The sequence below is a fragment of the Zootoca vivipara genome, chromosome Z2 (genome assembly GCF_965207765.1).
Source record: "Zootoca vivipara chromosome Z2, rZooViv2.hap1.1, whole genome shotgun sequence".
NCBI classification, from domain to species: domain Eukaryota; kingdom Metazoa; phylum Chordata; class Lepidosauria; order Squamata; family Lacertidae; genus Zootoca; species Zootoca vivipara.
In genome coordinates, this window is record NC_142585.1 from 6,472,018 (window position 1) to 6,493,380 (window position 21,363).

Here is a 21,363-nt window from a genome sequence, read left to right on the forward strand (position 1 = left end):
AATAACTGTTTTCTTGGTTAAGGCTGCTGTCCACTGCACGCTTACTTGGGAGTAAATCCTTTTGAGCCGAGCGGTGCTCAAATCTCACGGATAGGGTCGAATGAAATCCCCAAGCAAAACTTGCAGCCCTCTATCCTAAACACAATTTTAATGAAGCAAAAATTATCCCGGGGTGACTTAGCCCCGCATTAAATATACTTCGGATTTCCACCCTTCAGACATTGCTCCGGGGTACGGGAGCGCCTGATCAACGTAGGTTGTCACCCAAACCCTATCCCAGCCGCAACCCTTTAAAGACACTTACTCCAGAGTAGTACCAGCGCGAACAAGGCACAATTGACAGCTTCAGAAACTTTTTCGCCGCTTTAAACAAGAAATAGCAAACACACATCCAAAGCGCCTGTTATAAAATTTATTGATCTCTCTTAAAGTTCTTTCTTTGAGGGGAGGAAGGAGAGGGATGGGAGAGGGGGCGAGAGACGTGTTCTCTTCAAAGAAACCAGAGAACACAACAAAACAAAATATTTTAAAAATCTAAATGACCTGTTTCGTAGGGTTGATATGTTCTGTTCGCCAAACTATCCCACGATTAAATCCACAAAACAGAAAAGGGAAGGGGAATTTACAGAAATTTACAAGCGCCACGGAGACAACCAGAAAACATCCCCTCCTCTCCCGTTATCAGCGAATTATTTTTATTTTCCCTCAAAAGATTAAAATCACAATCGGGTTATCCAAAGGCTCCCATCAAAGCAGGGTATTTCCACCCGCCCGCAACCCCCGCCCACGCGAAGCAAGTTTACTCAAACTTAACTTGAGCCTAAAAAAGGACAGACAAACTTGCTTAACGTGCGAGTAAAACTGATGTTCTGAAATCTACCCGGGGACCCACATAGCAATTTGTATGTATGTGTGTGTGCGTATATATATAGATAGATATATAGATATAAGCGGGAAGGTGGGGCCGGGGTTACATATATTTAAATATCTTAAAAATTAAAAGACTCCAGACAGATTTAAAGGACTCCAGGCAAGAGGAAGGGAGCAAAGAAACAAACAACTCGCCCCCGAACAGTAAAAGACAAAATGTAAACATTTAAGACCGAGGCCAGTTGGCCACGTTGCTCTCCCAACCCACCCACCCCGCAAAAAACTTTTTTAAAGACCCCCCCCCAAAAAAAACTTGTATATCTATAAGGAAGTATGTTTGATATTTCGCAGAGGCTTCTTCCAAGGTGAGCATAAAATTGTGCTCTATGCAGACGTGCAACTCCCCTTGTGTGTTTTATTCACACATCTAAAGTTCTTTTGAGTTGTTTAGTTGGGGAAAGTTCGCTTTACCTTCCTTTGGAGTTCTCCCGCGCCTCTCCCACACCAAAACCATAAACTTCAATAGTGTGGGAATTTAGAGTGGGAGAGGCCACCTACAACGAGAGTTAAGATGCCTGGGGAGACGTCCGCATAGGATGTGCCTTGGGAAGAAGCGCCCAAAAGACTCGCTGGTTAAGATGGAGAGCCAGCGACACCCCCTCTGCCCTCAAACCATCTCTCCCGCTACCAAACCGTAGGCGAGACGTTCGGTGCCAGCGTTTTGAGGAAGCGGTGTTAGAGGGCGATCCGAGGGAACACGGCTAGATGTGAGTTAGTGGCACGGTGCCGTTGACAGCAGTCCCGGCGCTCGGGTAGTGCTGGTGGACGCCGTGTAACCGGGTGCCCTGCATTGTCGACGGGTCGGCCGCGTCGCCCCCGGGCGGAAGGTACATGCTGATCATATCCCTCAAATCTCCCAGGCAGGCCCGCTGGGAGTGCGAGGTGATGGCCGGCGGCGGCGAGCTGGGCTCAGATTTCACTACGGAACCCATCGTCCCCAAGCTCATCGAGTGCCCCGACGGCTGCTGGCCGTAAGCGGCAGCCGCAGCAGCAGCAGCAGCAACGGGAGACATGGTGTAAGTGGAGGCTGCCGCGCTCATGTAGGGTTGAGCGCTGGACATGATGGGGCTGTACTGGAGGCCGCTCACGTCGTAGCGGTGCATGGGCTGAAGCTGCGCGTTGCCCATAGCCGGGTGCTGGCTGTAGCCCAGTTGCTCGGGCATCAGCGAGGCGTAGGCGCCGTTGGGCCAGCCGTTCATGTGCGCGTAGGAGTCCAGGCGCTGCCCGACCCCGACGGGGCTGCTGACGCCGCCTCCGCCGGCGCTTCCCGGGGCCAGCAGGTTGCCCGGCAGAGAGTACTTGTCCTTCTTGAGCAGCGTCTTGGTCTTCCGACGTGGCCGGTATTTATAATCCGGGTATTCCTTCATGTGGACGGCGCGGAGGCGCTTGGCCTCGTCGATGAAGGGGCGCTTCTCCGCGTCGCTCAGCAGCTTCCAGTCCGCGCCCAGGCGCTTGGAGATCTCAGAGTTGTGCATCTTGGGGTTTTCCTGAGCCATCTTGCGCCGCTGGCCCCGCGACCACACCATGAACGCGTTCATCGGCCGCTTGACCCGGTCCTGGTCCGTGGCTCCGGTTCCCCCTCCTCCGCCTCCGCCGCCTCCGCCACCCTTGCAGTTGCTTCCCGGAGCGCCGTTCCCGGCCGAGCCTACTCCGGGGTTAGGCTGGGGTGCCTTCAACTCATTCTCTAGTATGCTGTACATGGCTGGGGCAGGCAGGAGATGCGCCAGCTTTGCTGCCGGGTGGGAAAAGAAATATATTAGACTTACAAGAAGAAAGAGGAGGAGGGCAGGGGAAAAGACTTTTAAGTTCAAAAAGAGTCTCGGAGACCCTGGCTACTAACTTCTCCGGCAGCGGAACGAGCCCCTCTTAGGATCTGCTATTTCTTCGGACGGCTCTCTTCTCCAACTGCTGCCAGCTCGCCAAGCTCTCCGGCCCTATCCGCTGTAGCCTTTCTCTGCGGGCCATTTGATTGACGGCCTATAAATGAGAAGCCGTCGGCCAATCAGAGCGCAGACCTCGACAGGCCCCTGACTCCCGGGGAATTGACCAGGTTCCCAAGCTGCTCCCCTCCCTTCTTCCCACTCACCCGCGCACCCCGTCCAAAGTTGCAACTTTTAGAGGGTTCATTTTTCCTCTATGCCCCACTCCCGCCTCATCCCGCCCCCCACTGTGGGCATTTATAGCTATGGGACACCAATGCCAATACTTTTCTTCCTCCATCGGGAATATTATTTGAGTGGGTAACTTATAAAGTTTTTTTTAAAAGATATACCCAAGCGCTATTTTCCCTTCCCACCCCGTTCCAGTCCCACGCGCTCACACAATTTGAGAAGAAAACCAGGGGGGGGGGTTGTGGGTGTGTTCTGCAGTTCGGATCCTGTGCACACACACTGCAGACACCAAGTACTTTTTTCCTGTGTAGGTATCTCTAAAACACCCTCATGGACAGGGGAGCAACATTTAACTTCGGAGTAAGGACTCGAGTTTAATAAGCAGAGTCTTGCTTACGAGCTCAAGTAACCTTGCAGCCAATTTGAGCTTGCGAGTTTGTTTTTCCCTCTCCCTCTTCCATTTTTCAGTGGAGAGGAAGGATGGTAGGAACGAAGAAGGAAAAACCATTTTCCATTCCGAGTTTCCAAAAAGAAAAGAAAAAAAAGAGAGAAGAAAATGCAACTGAATTAGAGGGAGCCGCACACGAACCCTGCCAGGGGGGAAAGTTGGCAACCTTGGGGAGAAACGCAGGACAAACTGGCAGAGACGGATGCCCTGTGTGCTTTATGATGGTACAGAGAACAAACTTTGGAAAAGTGAAGGAGGGAATATTGGAGAGTGGGTTTCTTGGAATGAAGAAGGCTGAATTAGCCTCCTCCTGGGACGCGGGAGCAATAAAGCATTTGGGGTGGGGGAGAAAGAAGAGCATGTATGTGTGATGGGGGTGGGGACAGAACAGTTCCTGAGTTTCCCAAATCTCATGAGAAAAAGGTCCGCCTCCCTTTCCCCCTTGGGGATAAACAAGCAGCAATGAGACCACGGTCTCTCTCTCTCTCTCTCTCTCTCTCTCTCTCTCTCTCTCTCTCTCTCTCTCTCTCTCTCTCTCTCTCTCTCTCTCTCTCTCTCTCTCTCCCTCCCTCCCTCCCTCCCTCCCTCCCTCTCTCCCTCTCTCCCTCTCTCCCTCTCTCCCTCCCTCCTGGAAAGTAACAGAGGGATATTGGTGGGGCGGGGCAAAACAAACCAGAGTTTACTGCTGCCCATATCTGCCCCACCTTATACCGCTTTCTGAATGTATCTCCCCAATTCAGTTTTTCCACTCGGTTGCTTGGGGGAGGGGCGCCCGGCCTGTCCCCCCCCCCGCGCGCACACACTCTCAATTTCTCTTTTTGGGGCGGGGGAGTGTGGGGGAGGGAGAATCCGTTTTCATGGCAACCACCCAGCAGCGCTGGCTGACGGAGAAAAGAAACTTTTGTGGGGGCGGGTGGAAGGGCCAGTTCGCTGGGACTGTCAATCAAGGGGACCTCCCCTCTTCTCTTTCTCTCCCCCCCCCTCGCGCACACACCTGCGAGGCCCACTCCATTTCAGGCTGAACGCAGCCTTAAAGGCACTTCGCTTCTCTCCGCCCCCCCCCCAACTTGGATGGATGATCTTCTTGGCTGAGCAAATCGTTCCGTTGTGCAAGTTGCCAACGCAAGTCCCGCCCCCCCCATTTTCTCCTAGTGTGGCAGGTTTCGCGAGAGCCAGACAAGTAGCCCTATTCCGATCAACTGAAACTGCTCAGCAGTAGTGAGCTCCAGGACTGAATGTCCCTTACCCAGTTAAGAAAGCAGAGAGTTTTACGGCAAAAAAGCGGCTTCCTCTCTTCCCCCAATCTCGAAACGTCAACAAAAAATGGGTGGAAGGGGAGAGGAAGGGAGAGTAAAGCTGCCCTGGAAAAGCCTCCTTTATTATTACTGATATTATTATTTTTTTAAAAAATAGTAATATTATTCTGAGCGGGCCTGCATTTGTTGCAAAGCTGTCACTCGATTTAGTGGGATATGGATTTTCATTCGGGGGTTTTCCCGGGCACTTCTGGGTGGGTAAGCACTATGTAAGACCTGCTACTCACATGGAGGCAAGTGGGGAAATGGGTACAGTAGTTAGAATTGACACAGGACAGGAGATTAGCAAACACAAGGTACACGCCTGTGAATGGGAAGAGTTGGGTCAAAGGAATAGTTCTCCAGTATGGACAGCAAATAAACTTGCTCCCATGCGGATTGAAAAGGCAGACTTGGTTAACAAATGTGAGTTAATTTCGGAATGCTTCCGGCTGTTGCATCAGAAATCCTGCGGTTTCCTGAAGCCTTTCTTAAAGTCGAGGTTGAGCTTTTCTGAAGACAGTCCTAGACACTTTAGAGACACCTATCTTCCAACGTTTGTGTAATTAATTAATGCTTGGTTACGTATGCTAATAATAAGAAATACTGCTAAATGAAGAAATTCATAAACAAGCATAAGTCCACCAGGTTCACCTCGCCGGACCCAAGCCCATAGAGATGGAGTCAAGAGGAAGGCTTCACCCAAAGGAAGATATAATGATATAATCATTTATAAGCCACTTTACGTTTATTAAGCACTGGACATACACTAACTATAGGAGAAACTCTGCTCATAGGCGCACGAGCTGACAGACATGACACAAAAGGAAAAATGAAGGAGGTGGATAGAGGTAAGCAAACATTGTTGCAACTGCTTACGTTCTGAGAAGTGCTGGTTCTCTTCCTCCAGTGTGGGGATCTCCTCTTCCTCGCCACAGTTATTGACTATTAATAATTTTACTGGAAGTTTATAGAAACATCTGACATATTTTACATTTACATTTTATTGAATATATATTTCCATGATCTATATCCATGGGCCTAGCGGGGGACGGGACGGGACGGGGGAAGCTGCCCCCCTCAATCAATCAAAATCAATACAAATCAACACAAATCTGATGTTCTGCCCCCCACCCCCAATAAAAGCCTGGCTATGCCCATGTCTATATAATTTATTTAGTTCATAAAATTTATATACCGCTTGATTGTAAACCCTCCCCAAAGCAGTTTACAACCCACCCAACAAACAAAAAAATGGCCTTGCAGTTAGGAAAGGCACTCTGTACATGGTGGAGGCCCAGCCCTCGGGAGTCTGTTCTCCTAGCCAAGCGGCCACATGGCCACGGACAGAACAGGCTCTAGAATACGAAGGTTGTTTGGGGAAAGAGCGCCTCCCAGGAATCGGAAAGCTACAGAGGGGGGAGCCTCCCTCCCCATCTCTGATTTCACACTCCGCGTCCCCCACCCCCACCCCACCGCAAACCCTCACATTTCCCAAACCATTCACAACTCTGGCATTACAGATGGCCGAGGAAAGTGAATGGGGAAAGCAATGGGAAAAGCCGTAGTTCAGTGGCGGAGCATCTGCATTGCATACAGATGGTCGCAAGATCGATCCCCGACAGCTCCAGGGAGGGCTGGGTGAGGGACTCCTGCCTAACATTCTGGAAAGCCACAGTTAGCCATGGCCGATGGTTGTTGTTGTTTAGTCATTTGTTTAGTTGTGTCGCGACTCTTCGTGACCCCATGGACCAGAGCACGCCAGGCACTCCTATCTTCCACTGCCTCCCGCAGTTTGGTCAAACTCATGTTGGTAGCTTCGAGAACACTGTCCAACCATCTCGTCCTCTGTCATCCCCTTCTCCTTTTGCCCTCAATCTTTCCCAACATCAGGGTCTTTTCCAGGGAGTCTTCTTTTCTCATGAGCTGGCCAAAGTATTGGAGCCCAGCTTCAGGATCTGTCCTTCCAGTGAGCACTCAGGGCTGATTTCCTTCAGAATGGATAGGTTTGATCTTCTTAGCCTACGGTACTGAGCTCAATGCACCAGTAGGCTACTACTGTATGTTCCAATAAAATAAAATAAGGGAAGCAAAGGATCCGTGCACCCCCATACCAGGAGAGGTGATTTTATCATGTGCAGTCTATTTTACTGCTAGTCATCAGCCTAGGAAAGCTGACTCTCCTTGCATCCTGACAATGTTTTTTTTTAAAAAAAAACAAGTTAAAAGATCCCAACTGAAATTAGTAGGCAACTTTCGGATTCTGAAGCACAAAATTCTCTGATCTGAATAAAGAACCACCATTATTATTCTCTTCCTTCAAATTATTTTATTGCATTTAAGTACATTTCTCCAAAGTGGTGCCATGGGCGCAGCCAGGATTTTTGTTGTGGTGGGAGCCCTTTTGTTGGGAGGATGAACAGAACCTCAGTAAGCTATGTATTTTTATTGATTTGTATTGATTGATGGGGGGCAGCTGCCCCTCCCTGCCCACCCTTGGCTACACACACAAGTGGTTGCGCACCTTTCTGGCCCCTCTCATCCAGAGCTCTCATCCAGAGAGTTCACTCATTTTGAACTGGACTTCTGTAACTTTTAAGGATTATTGCCTGCTTGAATTTCATCATTGAATCCTGGCAAGACTTTTAATGTGAGTAAACTTTATTTTCTTGTTTACTTAAACAGCCTGAGAGTGATTTTCTTTCTTTCTTTCTTTCTTTCTTTCTTTCTTTCTTTCTTTCTTTCGTATGGATTGGGCAGGATTCACACGTCCCTGTTTACATTCCAAGTGATATTATTAAGCATAATAATATAGCAACAGCCACCTCAGCTGAATGGAAGTAGGGAGACAGACCTATGCTCTTCATACTAATTTGGAAGTAAATCCCCCACTGGGTTCACACCGGTGGGGTTTATTCCCAAATCAATGCTCATGAAACGGCAACCTTATATTGATCCTGATTTAAATCCCACAGAGAACTTATCCATGCTTTCAAACACCCCGAAGGTGTCTACCAATTAATACTTTCAAATTAGTTGGTGTAATATTTTTTGGGGTGTGTGTGTGGCTGAAGCGGGGAGGGCAAGAAACGATTAAGCTCTTGAGGAGAGGAGCCCCTCTAGTTCTCAGCAAGTTTCCAGTTTTCATTTTTTTAAAAATGCTTCTAAATAGATATGATTAAGGTGATTCTTTCATGACTTTTTGCAAAGTTTAGTTGCTCCTTTTTGCGCTGTATTCTGATAGTAAATTGTTCTACAGGTTTTAATATTGTATTTTATGTTGTAACCCGTTCTGGTAACTGCTATGATATCATCCTCATAATAGTTTAACAGCAGCACCAACAACAACACATTGTTTTAAACACCCTTTTCACATCAACCCAAAACATTTGACATGCTTTCTGAAAATTTATTCTCTCTCTCTAATTTCCTAATTTCAGCCGACATTCTGTGAGCTCTCATCCAGAGAGTTCACTCATTTTGAACTGGACTTCTGTAACTTTTAAGGATTCTTCTTCTCGCAGCTAGGAACTGATAACAGGTAAATCGGAAACACCTTCTCGCAGCCTCTCCTTCTCTCCTTGGTTGCCACTCAGAGATGAGCTTCACCGAACACAGAGGAACTTACTCCCGTGTAAGGCCACACATATTTACTACAGAACAAGCCACACCCCATACCCCTGCTATTATTCAACTGAAGATGCAGCCGTGAATGTTTCATCGATCCCTGCTTCTCTTAAATACAGAAAAGTTTATCCTGCCTCTTTCATGTCACTAGACCTGGTGGACTTCCAAAGAAGCTGAATGTTGGGATATTCAGGATGGGTAAAACAAAATGCTTCATGTACCAGCACATAGTTAAACTGGGGAACTTGTTAAAATCATAAGCTTGTAGAGTTGGGAGGGACCCCCAGTGGGGCATCTAGTCCAACCCCCTGCAACATGAGAATTGTTCCCACATAAGGCAGTGATACCTCCCGACTACAATTCTATGATTCTATTGATATGTTACCATAGCATATGCATCATTCTTCTTTCTTGAATTGTCCTACTCCTAGGCATAGCAGCCAACTCCTAGGGGCCTAGGGGCCTCCCCCCCCCCACAATTACTGGTAAATACCGTATTTGAAAGAGTCATCCCCCCCACGTTGATGGGCTTTCTATGTGGGGCTTACCTGCCCCCCCCAGTATTTAGGTGTTGGTCAGGTTGACCCCTTCCAAGGGTACAGGCCAGGAGGGGGATGGCAACAAAAATGGCACCTTTCACTCTGCTTTGGGGTGTCTAGAAGCCTGCCTGTCGGGTCTGGAGTCAGATGCAGGTCAGCAATAAAGGAACCAGACCTCCATTATCAGTGAAGTTAGCTATTCAAGGAAACAAACATACAATATCCGCCTTGTGGTCTCAGCAACACTTCCCAGTAGGTCTTGCTCCTATGGAGCAGTTGCCAGGACTGAAGATGAAGTGAAGGGGTGGGGTGTGCCAATATAGCTCCTTGCTAAGGGTGCAAATTAGCCTAGGTATCTGCTGCCTGTTTGGTGGATTTGTAGCTGGCTGGCTGACCGTACCCAAATAGTGCTCACTAATGGTTTCTCATCATCCTGGGAAAAAGTGACAAGTGGGGTGCTGCAAGGTGATGTCCTGGGCCCAGCATTGTTTAACATCTTTATAAATAACTTGGATGAAGGAATTGAGGGGAAGTTTATTAAATTTGCAGATGACACCAAACTAGGAGTGGCAGCTAATCTGAGTAAAATAGAATTAGGATTCAAGATGACCTTAACAGATTGGAGAATTTGGCGAAAATGAATTTCGATATGGACAAATGTAAGGTCCTATACTTAGGCAGGAAGTACCAGCTGCACAAATATAAGATGGGGACACTTGGCTTGCCATGTGAAATGGATCGATGGGACTTTATAGAGTAGACTACAGACTTAACATGAGTCAACTGAATGATGCAACAGCAGAAAAAAGCTAGTGCTATTCTAGGCTACATTAGTAAAAGTCCAGTGTCCAGATCAAGGGAAGCAATAGTACCACTCTGTTCTGACTTAGCCAGACCACACCTGGAGTACTGTGTCCAATTCTGAGCACCACAATTTAAGAAGGATATTGACAAGCTGGAATATATGCAGAAGAGAGCAACTAATAAGATCAAGGGTCTGGAAACCAAGCCTTATGAGGAATGGTTGAAGGAGCTGGGTATGTTTCACTTTCAAAGAGGACACTGAGAGGAGATATGATAGCCATTTTCAAATATCTTAAGGATATATGAAAGACTGGATCCATAGTACAAAATAGGAGATTCTGACTAAACATCAGGAAGAACTTTCTGACAGCAAAAGCTGTTCAGCAGTGGATGACTTTATAAGCAGAGGCCGGTTTGCCAACTGTCATGATGCTTTAGCTGAGATTCCTGCATTGCAGGAGTTGGGCTAGATGACTCTGCAGTTCTATGATTGTTTGAATCTCCAGCTTCATACTTTCAGTTTAAAGACTAGTTTCAACAGGCTCCTCTACCCCCTGAGCTTTTTCTATACCTCAGTTTGCTTTTTTTCCTTTTCCGTCCCTGTTACTTTTCCCTTTTGTGTTTTTTTTTTTTAAGATTGTAAGTCTGTGACAAACAAGAGACAGTCTTATTTGAACTGATTGCATGTAAGCTGATCTGGAAGTCTTTATATTTATTTAGAGGTTTTTTTATAAAAAAATTGACTAAACAGTATACATACAGTACGTATATACCCAAGTGTTTGTGTGAACAAATCCCTCTACAGTGTACAGAAAAATAATTAAATTTTATTATTTATTAGCAAAGCACCCTCCAGTTTGCACAAAGAAAACATTGCCCATATCACTCCACCCACAAAGTTTTTATTTGTCATCTAGCAATGCTTCATAGCCCCGAAGAACCACAACTCACACAGAGTTACACTAAATGTTGAGTTAACATGTCCCTGCCTTCGTTAAGTTTCTCCCTCAGATGTCCAGTTATTTTATAAATAAATATTAAATAGAAGAAAAAAATTCAGGCCAGAAAGGGCAGTGCTAATTAAGACTCCATTCCTTAGAATGCCAACTGATTGAAAAGAAAACCTGACAGGCTTGCCCTGGTTTGATCTGCAGAAATCAATGTGTCAAAACTTTGTACAGCACGGCAATGCCTTTTACCACTTGCCATTAAACTGCTGCTAAAGGCATAGCTACAAGGGCCATTTAGAAATCTGGCAACCCTAATGCTCTCCCCCCACCCCCACTGGCCAATTATCTGTTGGTGTAACTAATTTGGCTACTGAGTGGCAATGAAAAACATGCTAAACTGAAGCAGAGGGAACTTTTGTTCAAATGTCATGCCATGGTTGAGTTCACCTACAGCAGGCATGTCAAACTTGCGGCCCTCCAGATGTTTTGGACTACAATTCCCATCTTCCCCAACCACTGGTCCTGCTAGCTAGGGATCATGGGAGTTGTAGGCCAAAACATCTGGAGGGCCGCAAGTTTGACATGCCTGACCTACAGGTACAGCCTAGTATAAAAAATAAATGCCACTGAACATTTCTGGATAAAGAAATTACCTTTGGTTAGGAATTGTACATAAAAGAAACTTGTCACCTGTTTTTTTTTTAATTATTATTTTTATATCTGAAGTACCATGCAATGCAATGCCATTATCCTTGTGTGTAACTGGAACTCAACTTTTGTTTCTGTGCTGTCCATTTTTGTTACACAATTTGTGTGCCTATGCGTTCAAAGCTCAAAGTGATTTCGAGTGATTGCTTCTCCCATTCCTATGACATTGCTTTCCTTCCAAATGGTTCGCTTACTTTTCATTGTTGCCATAATGATAAATTACTGTTTTCTCTCCAGATCAAAATAAAGCAAGGAGAGGCATGCAGCTTTCCCCACTTCTAAACACTCCCCCTTCCAAAACATTATCTACCCACAATTTATAAGAACCCTTTTGTGGGAAAGCTCAACCCCCCCCCCCATGTTTTCTGTTTTGTTTCTGCATTGAACAACCCACAATATTTCCTAGAAATAAAGACTCACCAATATTATTATTATTATTATTAATATTGAAATCAGAAATTGCTAATTGTACAGCTCTAACTTCCCAGTGGGTTGTAAGTGAACTCTCTTCATTCATGACATATTCCCCTCTCAATACATGTCAGTCCACATACTGTGTGTGGGCAACAGTGGATTATATATTGTTTCCCAAGTGAGCCTCCCCCAACATCATAGCAAACTGAGATCCTGAAAAGGGTTCTCTAAGGGAGAAATAATTAAAATATAGCCTACTTTAATTGAGATTAGAGAGGCTATAAACGAACTCCTGCCTCCTTTTCTTTTTAAGCAAAAGAGAGAAAAGTGTGGTGGTGATGGTGGGGAAAAGCAGTTCTCTAAATAAAGCACGAGGCAGCCCACAGAATGGAGGTTGCAAGCAAATGAATAGTCATTACTACCTTTTCAGTGATGTGGGCCTTTTGATCAGAGAAGAAATTAGCTCTAAAAGACAGACAATAGAAGCCTGCCCCTGCAATAGGAAGCGAATGAGATGGCTACAGCTCTTAACAGCACCTCTCCTGTAAACTGGGGAAGAGACTTTGCTTTTCAATTACAGCTGTTCATTTCACAGAAGGATGAGGTGGTTGAACCGGGTGGGTGGGTTTGGAGAGAGAAAGAACACAGCCTGGTAAAAACTGTTGCGCCATTAAAAACCTAGGCTGGAGCATTCAACCAGATGGTCTCTGCTGCTCCTCTTACTTTTTGTTATCTTGTGGTGGTGATGGGGAAGGAAGATTCCATGCCTGGGTTTCTTAGATGGGTTGCATACAGCAAAAGAGCAACCTCCCAAGGCAGAATGCTTCACTGTCAAATAGCTCAGAAAGTTCTTCCTGATGTTTAGTCAGAATCTCCTTTCTTGTACCATGAATCCAATGGTTCGAGTCCTTCCCTCCAGACCAGAAGAAAACAAGCTTGTCTCCTCTTCTATGTGACATATTATTGAGATATCACATCTCTTCTCACTCTCCATTTTTCCAGGCTAAACACACTCAGCCCCTTCAACCATTTGTCATAAGGCTTGGTTTCCAGATCCTTGATCATCTTGGTTGCTCTCTTCTGCACACCTTCCTCAGGGCAGTTATTCATAGCAGAGTAGAGGTTCACATTAGGGACTTCCAGTTACGCAACCAACAGCGGATTCCTCTGCATTTATCCAGAAGGAAGCTCTGCTGGGTTCCTGTATAGAGGCCATCACTCAGGGGGACAGTACAGACTTTCCTGATTCAATCCTGGGGATCTCCAGGATCTGGAATTGCAAACTGAAAAGTTAGCAAGATGGAAGAGTCAATGACCTGCCCCTCACGTGGAGTAAATAAGACACAAGGACACATGATTTTAGGTTAATGGGCAAATTAAGGCCACAACTTTATTGGTTTCGGCATGTGAGTGGTATTGGCTTAGGCATTGGACGGGAACACAACACGTGACTCCACCTCAACTGGTGTGGAGTCACTTTAGGGTTAACAAACAGTGGGAGGAGGTTGTTGATGCGAATACAACTGAAACTTCCACTGACATTACTTGGGGGGGGGTCGTGTCATGGCCCTAACCCACCAGGGAATCAGACAGGATCCACGACCGCCGGATTCCTTTAACGCAGGGGTCAGAAAACTTTTTCAGCAGGGGGCCGGTCCACTGTCCCTCAGACCTTGTGGGGGACGACGACTATATTTTGAAAAAAAATATGAATGAATTCCTATGCCCCACAAATAACCCAGATCCGGCCCCCAGGCCTTAGTTTGGGAACCCCTGCTTTAACGAGATACCCAAAGGAGGTAGGTGATAACCACAATATGCCCTCCGACACAGAACACAGATACATCACATATTGAATAATCCAATACCTAACCACCAACACCAAAAGTTGTGATGAATTGCTATGAGGTAGGCCGGTGCCAATTTGCCACATGGATAAAAAACTCCTACCAGGCCCCTTGGTCAACCAAGGCCCAAGGCCAAAGCAAGCAAAGCAACCAAGCAAGGTCAAAGCAAAGCAAAACCTAAAGGGAGGGAGGGAGGGTGGGAGATCCGATAAAAGCAGGAAGCGGAGTAAGCGAAACTCCCGTCGCTGCGGCCGCTTATATGCAGCCAGACTCCGCCCCCAGCAAGCCCTATTGGCCGGCTGAGGGGCTTAACACTGCGGCGGGATGAGGCTGATGCAGGGGGCCAAACACGCCCCCCTGCAAGCATGGGAAAATGGCTCCTGCTCGCAACCCCTCCCCTCCAGGAAGGAGAAGAGGTCACGTCAGTGGTGGCTCCCCAGTTGTGGAATGGCCTCCTTGGGGAGGTACACCTATCTCTATCATTATTAAATTTCAGGGTGAATTTGAAAACATTCCTGGGCATCTTGTGCCTGAAGAATCCTGTTCCTGGCAACCCTGACATCATTGGATGGAAGTATGTTTCTAGCTGAAATTGCTATTAGAAGTTTTTCACTGTAATTATTTTTAGAATATGAGTTTCAAAGTGCATTTTGTTTGCTTTTAAATTGCATATCTGTTTTCCATCCTTTGGATAGAAATTAACTAATAAATTGAATGAATGCTGTGAAATAATAATAATAATAATAATAATCATACATTGCCATTTTTGTTGTAGAATAATTTTTAAATTGCTTTCTTTCTCAGTTTCGAAGAATGCCTATAACAAACAATCTGAATGTTACCCAACCTCCAAAAAAAACACCCCCAAACACTTCATTTTACAAACATATTAGGACTGATTACAACTGTTAGGTGTTTTCTACTCTCTGTTTTAACAGCTTGTCCCAGAGTGAGCCACAGGTAGCTGGTGGTGAGAAGGCAACACTGTCATTTCCAGAGTACTGAATAAACATGCATCATACAGTTTCAAAGTTGCCATCAGTCTTGGTGTTCTTAGAAGTGGGGGAGACAACTGCAGAATCAGCAGCAAAGTGAGCCGTGTTGGGACTAGGATTGGTATTCAGGTGACTTGGATACAATTCCACCTATATCTTGGTTTCCTTGTGTGGAGGACAGCTTCTGCTTGGCTTTGCTATACAGTGGCACCTTGGTTTAGGAACAGCTTAGTTTATGAACAACTTTGATTAAGAACGCTGCAGACCCGGAAGTAGGTGTTTTGGTTTGTGAACTTTGCCTTGGAAGCAGAACATGTTCTGCTTCCTGTTGAGTGTAAATTCAGTCCCCCACTGCTATGGGAAAGCACGCCTTGGTTTAAGAATGCTTTGGTTTAAGAATGGACTTCCGGAATGGATTAAGTTCGTAAACCAAGGTACCACTGTATAGCCCTGGGCAAAACACACCCCACATGCCTCATTTCCCTATCTGGCAAGCTGAAGCTCTAAGGAGTGGTTTTAATTTTTTCATTTGTCACCTGCATTTGATCTTAAATCTAAACAATGACCACAATTGTTGGCATCAATCTGTGTCTCCAGAGGCAATGGGGTGTGTCTTGCAGGGGTAGTGGTAGTTACAGGTAGGTAGCCGTGTTGGTCTGAGTCGAAGCAAAATAAAAAAATTCCTTCAGTAGCACCTTAAAGACCAACTAAGTTTATATTTTGGTATGAGCTTTCGTGTGCATGCACACTTCTTCAGATACACTAGAAACAGAAGTGTCAGACCCTATATATATACAGAGGGTGGTGGGGGTGGGTGGGAATGGGAGATGGGCTGATGGGAGTGGTAAACCTGTAGATGGGTGTTAATGGCTGCTGATGGCTGCAATTAGTCCTGGGCTGAGGTGCTAAAGAAAGCTTGATCATGCATAATGAGATAAGAATCCGATATCTCTATTCATCCCAGGTGCTTCCATGGTTTTAAGCTTGGTAATGATTTCCAATTCAGCAACTTCCCTTTCCAGTCTGTTCCTGAAATTTCTCTGTAATAAAACAGCTGCTTTGAGATCTTGTATAGAATGTCCTGGGAGATTGAAGTGTTCTCCTACTGGTTTTTCAGTCAGATGGTTCCTGATGTCAGATTTATGTCCATTTATCCTTTGGCGTAGGGTTTGGCCTGTTTGTCCAATATAGAGAGCTGAAGGGCACCGTTGGCATTTGATGGCATACACAATGTTAGAAGATGAGCAATTAAATAGTCCTGAGATGGTATGTTGGATGTTGTTGGGGCCAGTAATGATGTTGTCCGGGTGTATGTGGCAGCATAGTTGGCATCTGGGTTTATTGCAGGCTCTGGTACCAGTGTCCATGTTAAGTCTGGTGGTTGTATTATTGTGGGTGAGGAGTTGTTTAAGATTGGGTGGCTGTCTGTAGGCAATGAAAGGTCTTCCTCCCAGAGCTTGAGAAAGGGAGCTGTCATTGTCCAGGAGAGGCTGTAGATCTCTGATGATGCGTTGTACTGTTTTAACTTGGGAGCTGTATGTGATGACTAGTGGTGTTCTGTTATTTTCTTTTTTGGGTCTGTCTTGCAGCAGGTTCTCCCTAGGTATCAGTCTGGCTCTGTTGATCTGTTGTTTAACTTCATCAGGTGGATATTTTAGTTCTAAAAAGGTTTGCTGTAGATCTCTTAGGTGAGATTCTCTGTCTGTAGAGTTGGAACAGATACGGTTGTAACGTAGGGCCTGGCTGTATACGATGGATTGTTTGGTATGTTTGGGATGGTAGCTAGAAGCATGTAGATATGTTTGTCGGTCAGTTGGTTTTCTGTATAAGGTGGTGTCTATACGTCCATCCTGTATTTTTATAGTAGTGTCCAAAAAATGTATTTCTTGCATAGATTGGTTCATTGTTAGGTTGATGGTGGGGTGAAAGTCATTGAATGTCTGGTGGAAGGTTTCCAGGGTCTGTTGTCCATGTGTCCAGATAATAAAAATATCGTCAATGTATCGTAGGTACAAGAGAGGTTTGAGTGGGTAGGAGTCTAGGAAACGATGTTCTAAATCTGCCATGAAGATGTTGGCATACTGTGGGGCCATGCGGGTGCCCATGGCTGTGCCGCTGATCTGGAGGAACAGGTCATCACCAAATTTGAAGTGGTTGTGGGTATGTGGTAGTTTAAAGTCAAACTGCTGCATTAGCAGCAGTGAAGTGACCTCTCCTGTAGCCCAAGCCTGAGGCAGTGTTTATGGAGGTCCTGGGCTGCCCAGATGACAAGACCCCCCCTTGCCCTCACTGATGTGATCCAAAGAAAAGCACATTGCCCATAATATATGTTTGCCTTTGGGGGTATTTTATAATTATCATCAAGGTATCTGCTCTGGACATTGTGGTCAAATCTTCCTCAAACTGCCGCTTGCTCAAAGAGAGTTGGGCAAAACAGCAAAGTTAGGTGTTTAGTCCCAATGTTTAGTCTCAAAAAAAATAGCTGATGATCAAATGTGGGTCAGATACACACACACACACACACACACACACACACACACACACACACACAGAGAGAGAGAGAGAGGAGATGTAGAAAATCTCAAGGCCAAGATGTTTGCTCTGCACATAGGAGTCAAAACTGTCTCAAGCTGCTATTTATATAGAGATGGGCAAGTTGTTTAGTCCTGTTGTTTAGTCTCCAAAAATTGCTAAATATTAAGTGTGTGCCCAAAGGAGAGGCACAGAACATTTTTAAAATCCAGGTTTCTTGCAGTAAATTGACAAATTCTTGCAGTAAATTGACATTCAGCAAGCAACTGCAAAGTGATTCAGTATGTACAGTTCTTGGATACCTTCACCCCAGTATGGCTCCTCTTTATCACATACACGATCCAACATGACAGCAACAAGAACCCGTCAACAACACATTAAATTAATCTGGTTTACCTGACCCAATAGGCCTCCCCCCCCACAAATGCAAACAAACCTCATTGCAGTCAACCACAGACAACCAACAACACCCTGAGCTCCCAACCTCTCTCAATACCAAGGGAATGTAACAAGCAAATAGAAAGAGAACATATCTAGTTGAAGCTGACACAAAACCCCACATGTACACTGTAAAAAAATATAAATTTCACCACCACCCCTCCCCCCTCTTCTTACTGACCTTATACTGTCCTCAACACTAATGTCTCATAACAAATGCAACTGATCTGTAGAAAAGACTGTACAACTTGAAGAAAGAGACAAGGCATGTACTTTTGTAAACCAAGAAAATCTTTAATAATATATTTTTTTAAAAAAAGTATGTAGACTTCTGGTTTCAAGTCCCTCTTTTGTTAAAAAATGGATCATGACTTTTTTAAAAAATAGTTTTATTAGCAATATGCAAGATAAAAATGCGAGAAAAAAAGAACAAACACAAAAGAAACGAAAGATACATAATTGTACAAATAGAATATAAAAAGAACCAACACATTGGCAAGATCTACTACTCTCTAACCTATACAAAAGCAAAAAGCAAAAAAAGCGGATCATGACTTTTTAGGGGAAGTGGCATCTGCTTTGCATATAGAAGTCCTCAGGACTGGGAGGTTTGAAATCCTGGATAGTCACTCTTCGGCAGTGTAGACCAGGGGTCAGCAAACCTTTTCAGCAGGGGGCTGGTCCACTGTCCCTCAGACCTTGTGGGGGGGCAGACTATATTTTGGGGGAAAATATGAATGAATTCCTATGCCCCACAAATAACCCAGAGATGCATTTTAAATAAAAGGACACATTCTACTCATGTAAAAATATGCTGATTCCTGGACCGTCCGCGGGCCGGATTTAGAAGGTGATTGGGCCGCATCCAGCCCCCGGGCCTTAGTTTGAGGACCCCTGGTGTAGACAATATTGGCATGGATGGATGAAGGGTCTGACTCTGTGTAATATGGCTTCCTATGTTCCTCTGGCATTGCACACCTGGTGCACATTAATTCCTTGTGTGAGGAGAAGGGCTTGTGGCTCAGTGGCAGAGTGTCTCTTTTGCATGTTTTCCCTGGCACTTCCAGATGGAGCTGTGAATGTCTCCCATCTGAAACCCTGGAGAGCTGCTGTCATCAGTGTAGACAATCCTTAGCTATCTGGAGCAATGGTCCAACTTGGTATAACACATGTTCCAACATAGGAAGATATCTTATACCAAGTCAGACTATTGGTCTACCTAGCTCAGAATTTTCTACTCTGGCAGAGATGCTCCAGGGTTTCAGGCAAGAACTATTCCTAGCCCTTCCTGGAGACTCCCAGGATTGAACCTGTGACTTTCTACATACAGCGCACTATGGTTCATCCCCTATGAAGCCCTTTAATTGTCTGGTGAACTGTCAGCTAGGGTTGTATGCACATAATTGCTTGCTGACTCTAGCATGCTCTCATCACTGGTGTTTGAAGGAGCTGAGTACATATGCCATTAGTCTCAAGCCATACCTATCCTTCAGCTTCTTGAGAAATCCTGCTGTTTGATGCACGTTCCCAATTTGAAAAAGAAGAAGCTGCAGTTAAGCTGAGGTGTGTACATTTGAGACGGCCATTGCACATGCTCAGAAGACAGCTTCAGTGAACTGAAGCTCAGGGCAGGGAGATAAGTCAGGTAATGTGCATCAGATGATGACATTCCCACCACTTCTCTGACTTGAAAAGCAGAAAGGGATAGGACAAGGACCTTGCTGCATTTCTAGCTAATTTTACATAGGAAGAAGATACCAAGTGATGCCAGAAGAGGGAGCAGTGTGGCAATGCCAGTGCAATATATGATAGAAAATGCACCTATGATTTACCACAGACAAGTGCTATTGATGAATTGATAGATAAAACAATGGATGTATTTCTCATTCTAGAAGTGAATAGACCAAATACCAAAAAGAAAAAGAAAAAAAGAAGTGTATAATTTCTGGAACAAATTTTGTAATTAACATGGATTTAATTAGATATTTTATCATGCTCAAGGTGTCTGTGCAAATATGTTTGATACTTTTTCCTGTTTGTTTGCTTAGCAACAGACCTCCAATCCTACAGCATAACATGGACTGCTTTTGAAAGACTCCCCCCCCATGATTTTAAGAGTGGCGTGTTTGTGGAAAGCCCTTTACATCTCAGCCAAGGTTTGCAATTCAGTTCTGGAAATGCAATACAAAAAGAAAACAAAAGGAAGTGGGGGGAAAGCGTTGAAGGATGTGAGGCAGGTTCAAAATGGGAGAAAGGGGGGTCTAGTTAAGACCAGACACCGTTATGGTCAGTGTAGACAATACTGAGCTAGATGGACCAATGGTCTGACTTGATTTGAGGCAGCTTCCTATGTTCTTATGTAATCCAAAATATTTGGAGGGTACCAGCTTTGCAAAGTCTTTTCTATTATACGTATGGTGTGTTAGGGGAAGGGTAGTACCTCTGGTGGGGGACACATTGTGATCCTTCTGGGGTAGTTTGCCCACCTTTTGTCCCCACCCTGCACTCAGCTCTCATCTGGGGCTCCTAGATCTTGGCGACATGTGACAGCGGCCTCACCCTGGGAAATGGCTTTGACTTACCAGCTAAACCATGTGAGGGCAGTCAAATGGGTCTCACACCCTCAGTGACGGACTTCCTCTGCATGTGAAGAGAGTCTCTGTGGGTTGAACAGACAAGACCAATTGTGTGTCCACTGGCGGAGGAATGGGGCGACAGCGGGGGAAGCGCACCGCCCCCTGCAGCATTGGGGAGGGGGTACCATTGTGGCTGCCCCCAGACATGTGCCACCCCCCCCCACTGTGCCAGGTGCCATGCCCCCGTGGGCAGTGTGCCACGTCCCCAGGATGCACATCACACCCAGCGGGCGGTGTGCCACACCCCCGTGACACTTGCCAGCCACGCCCCCATCTGCTCTCTGCCCCCGGTGCTGAAGCATGCAGCTTCGCCACTGCGTGGGTCCAACCAGGGCCGTCTTAAGCATGTTGGGCACCCTGGCGCCGTGGTGCGGAGATCGCTCCGGCGCCCCCGCCCCGCCCTGTTTCTTGCTGCAGCTGGTGGGTGGGCGCAGCGTGGCAGCCCGGCACCCTGGCACCCCACGCCACCCAACCTTCCCCTAGAGCCAGCCCTGGGTCCAACAGTCAATAAGGTGGTTTCTGCACATGCTGTAGAGGGAAGTGAGGGGCAGATGAGGCTCATCAACCTGGGAAGGTAGCCCCCCCCCCCCCCCGGGAGAAGGAAAATTCTGATCCTAAACCTCCACTGTCTTTTGAGATATCTTTGGGAGAATAAAAGGCTAAGGAGTAAACCCTACACAAATCTGGAGAGGAGTCCCTAAGGCAGTTGGATGGTGCCTTGTACTCCTCCTTCTGGCAACTCCTGCAGCCAAGTTGGTGCCAAACGTATTGCTTTCCTTTTCTTTGGAGCACATCAGGGAGACGAAGATGTGGCTTACAGGCTAGAGAGGTCACTTTGACTTCACCCCCAAGGTGCACTTCCTTGTCTCTTGAGACAGATGGGTGCCAACAGCAATACAAATTTAAAGGTTAACAGGCAGTTCCCCGTCTCATGAAGCTTACAACCTCATATTTGGGTCATTCCACACCAAATCACCTGATTTTAATACTCAACTGTGCTCTCACGACTCAGATTTTCTTCCAAAAATTTTTATGTGTAGATACGTATGAGATAACCTCAAAAGAATATTTTAAGATTTGTTGGTCAAA

At 45.9% G+C, this 21,363-nt stretch overlaps 1 protein-coding gene across 1 annotated transcript; it reads right to left on the reverse strand.

Annotated features, from left to right (window-relative positions):
- Positions 1-404: 404 nt before the first annotated feature.
- SOX3 (SRY-box transcription factor 3) lies at positions 405-2,630 on the reverse strand. Its single transcript, XM_035125760.3, has one exon. The coding sequence runs from the start codon at positions 2,628-2,630 to the stop codon at positions 1,632-1,634; it is 999 nt and encodes a 332-aa protein (XP_034981651.1). The 3' UTR covers positions 405-1,631.
- Positions 2,631-21,363: the final 18,733 nt, after the last annotated feature.

Coding starts and splice junctions, on each gene's coding strand:
- SOX3 (XM_035125760.3), bottom strand. CDS start 2,630: ATGTACAGCATACTAGAGAATGAGTTGAAGGCACCCCAGCCTAACCCC.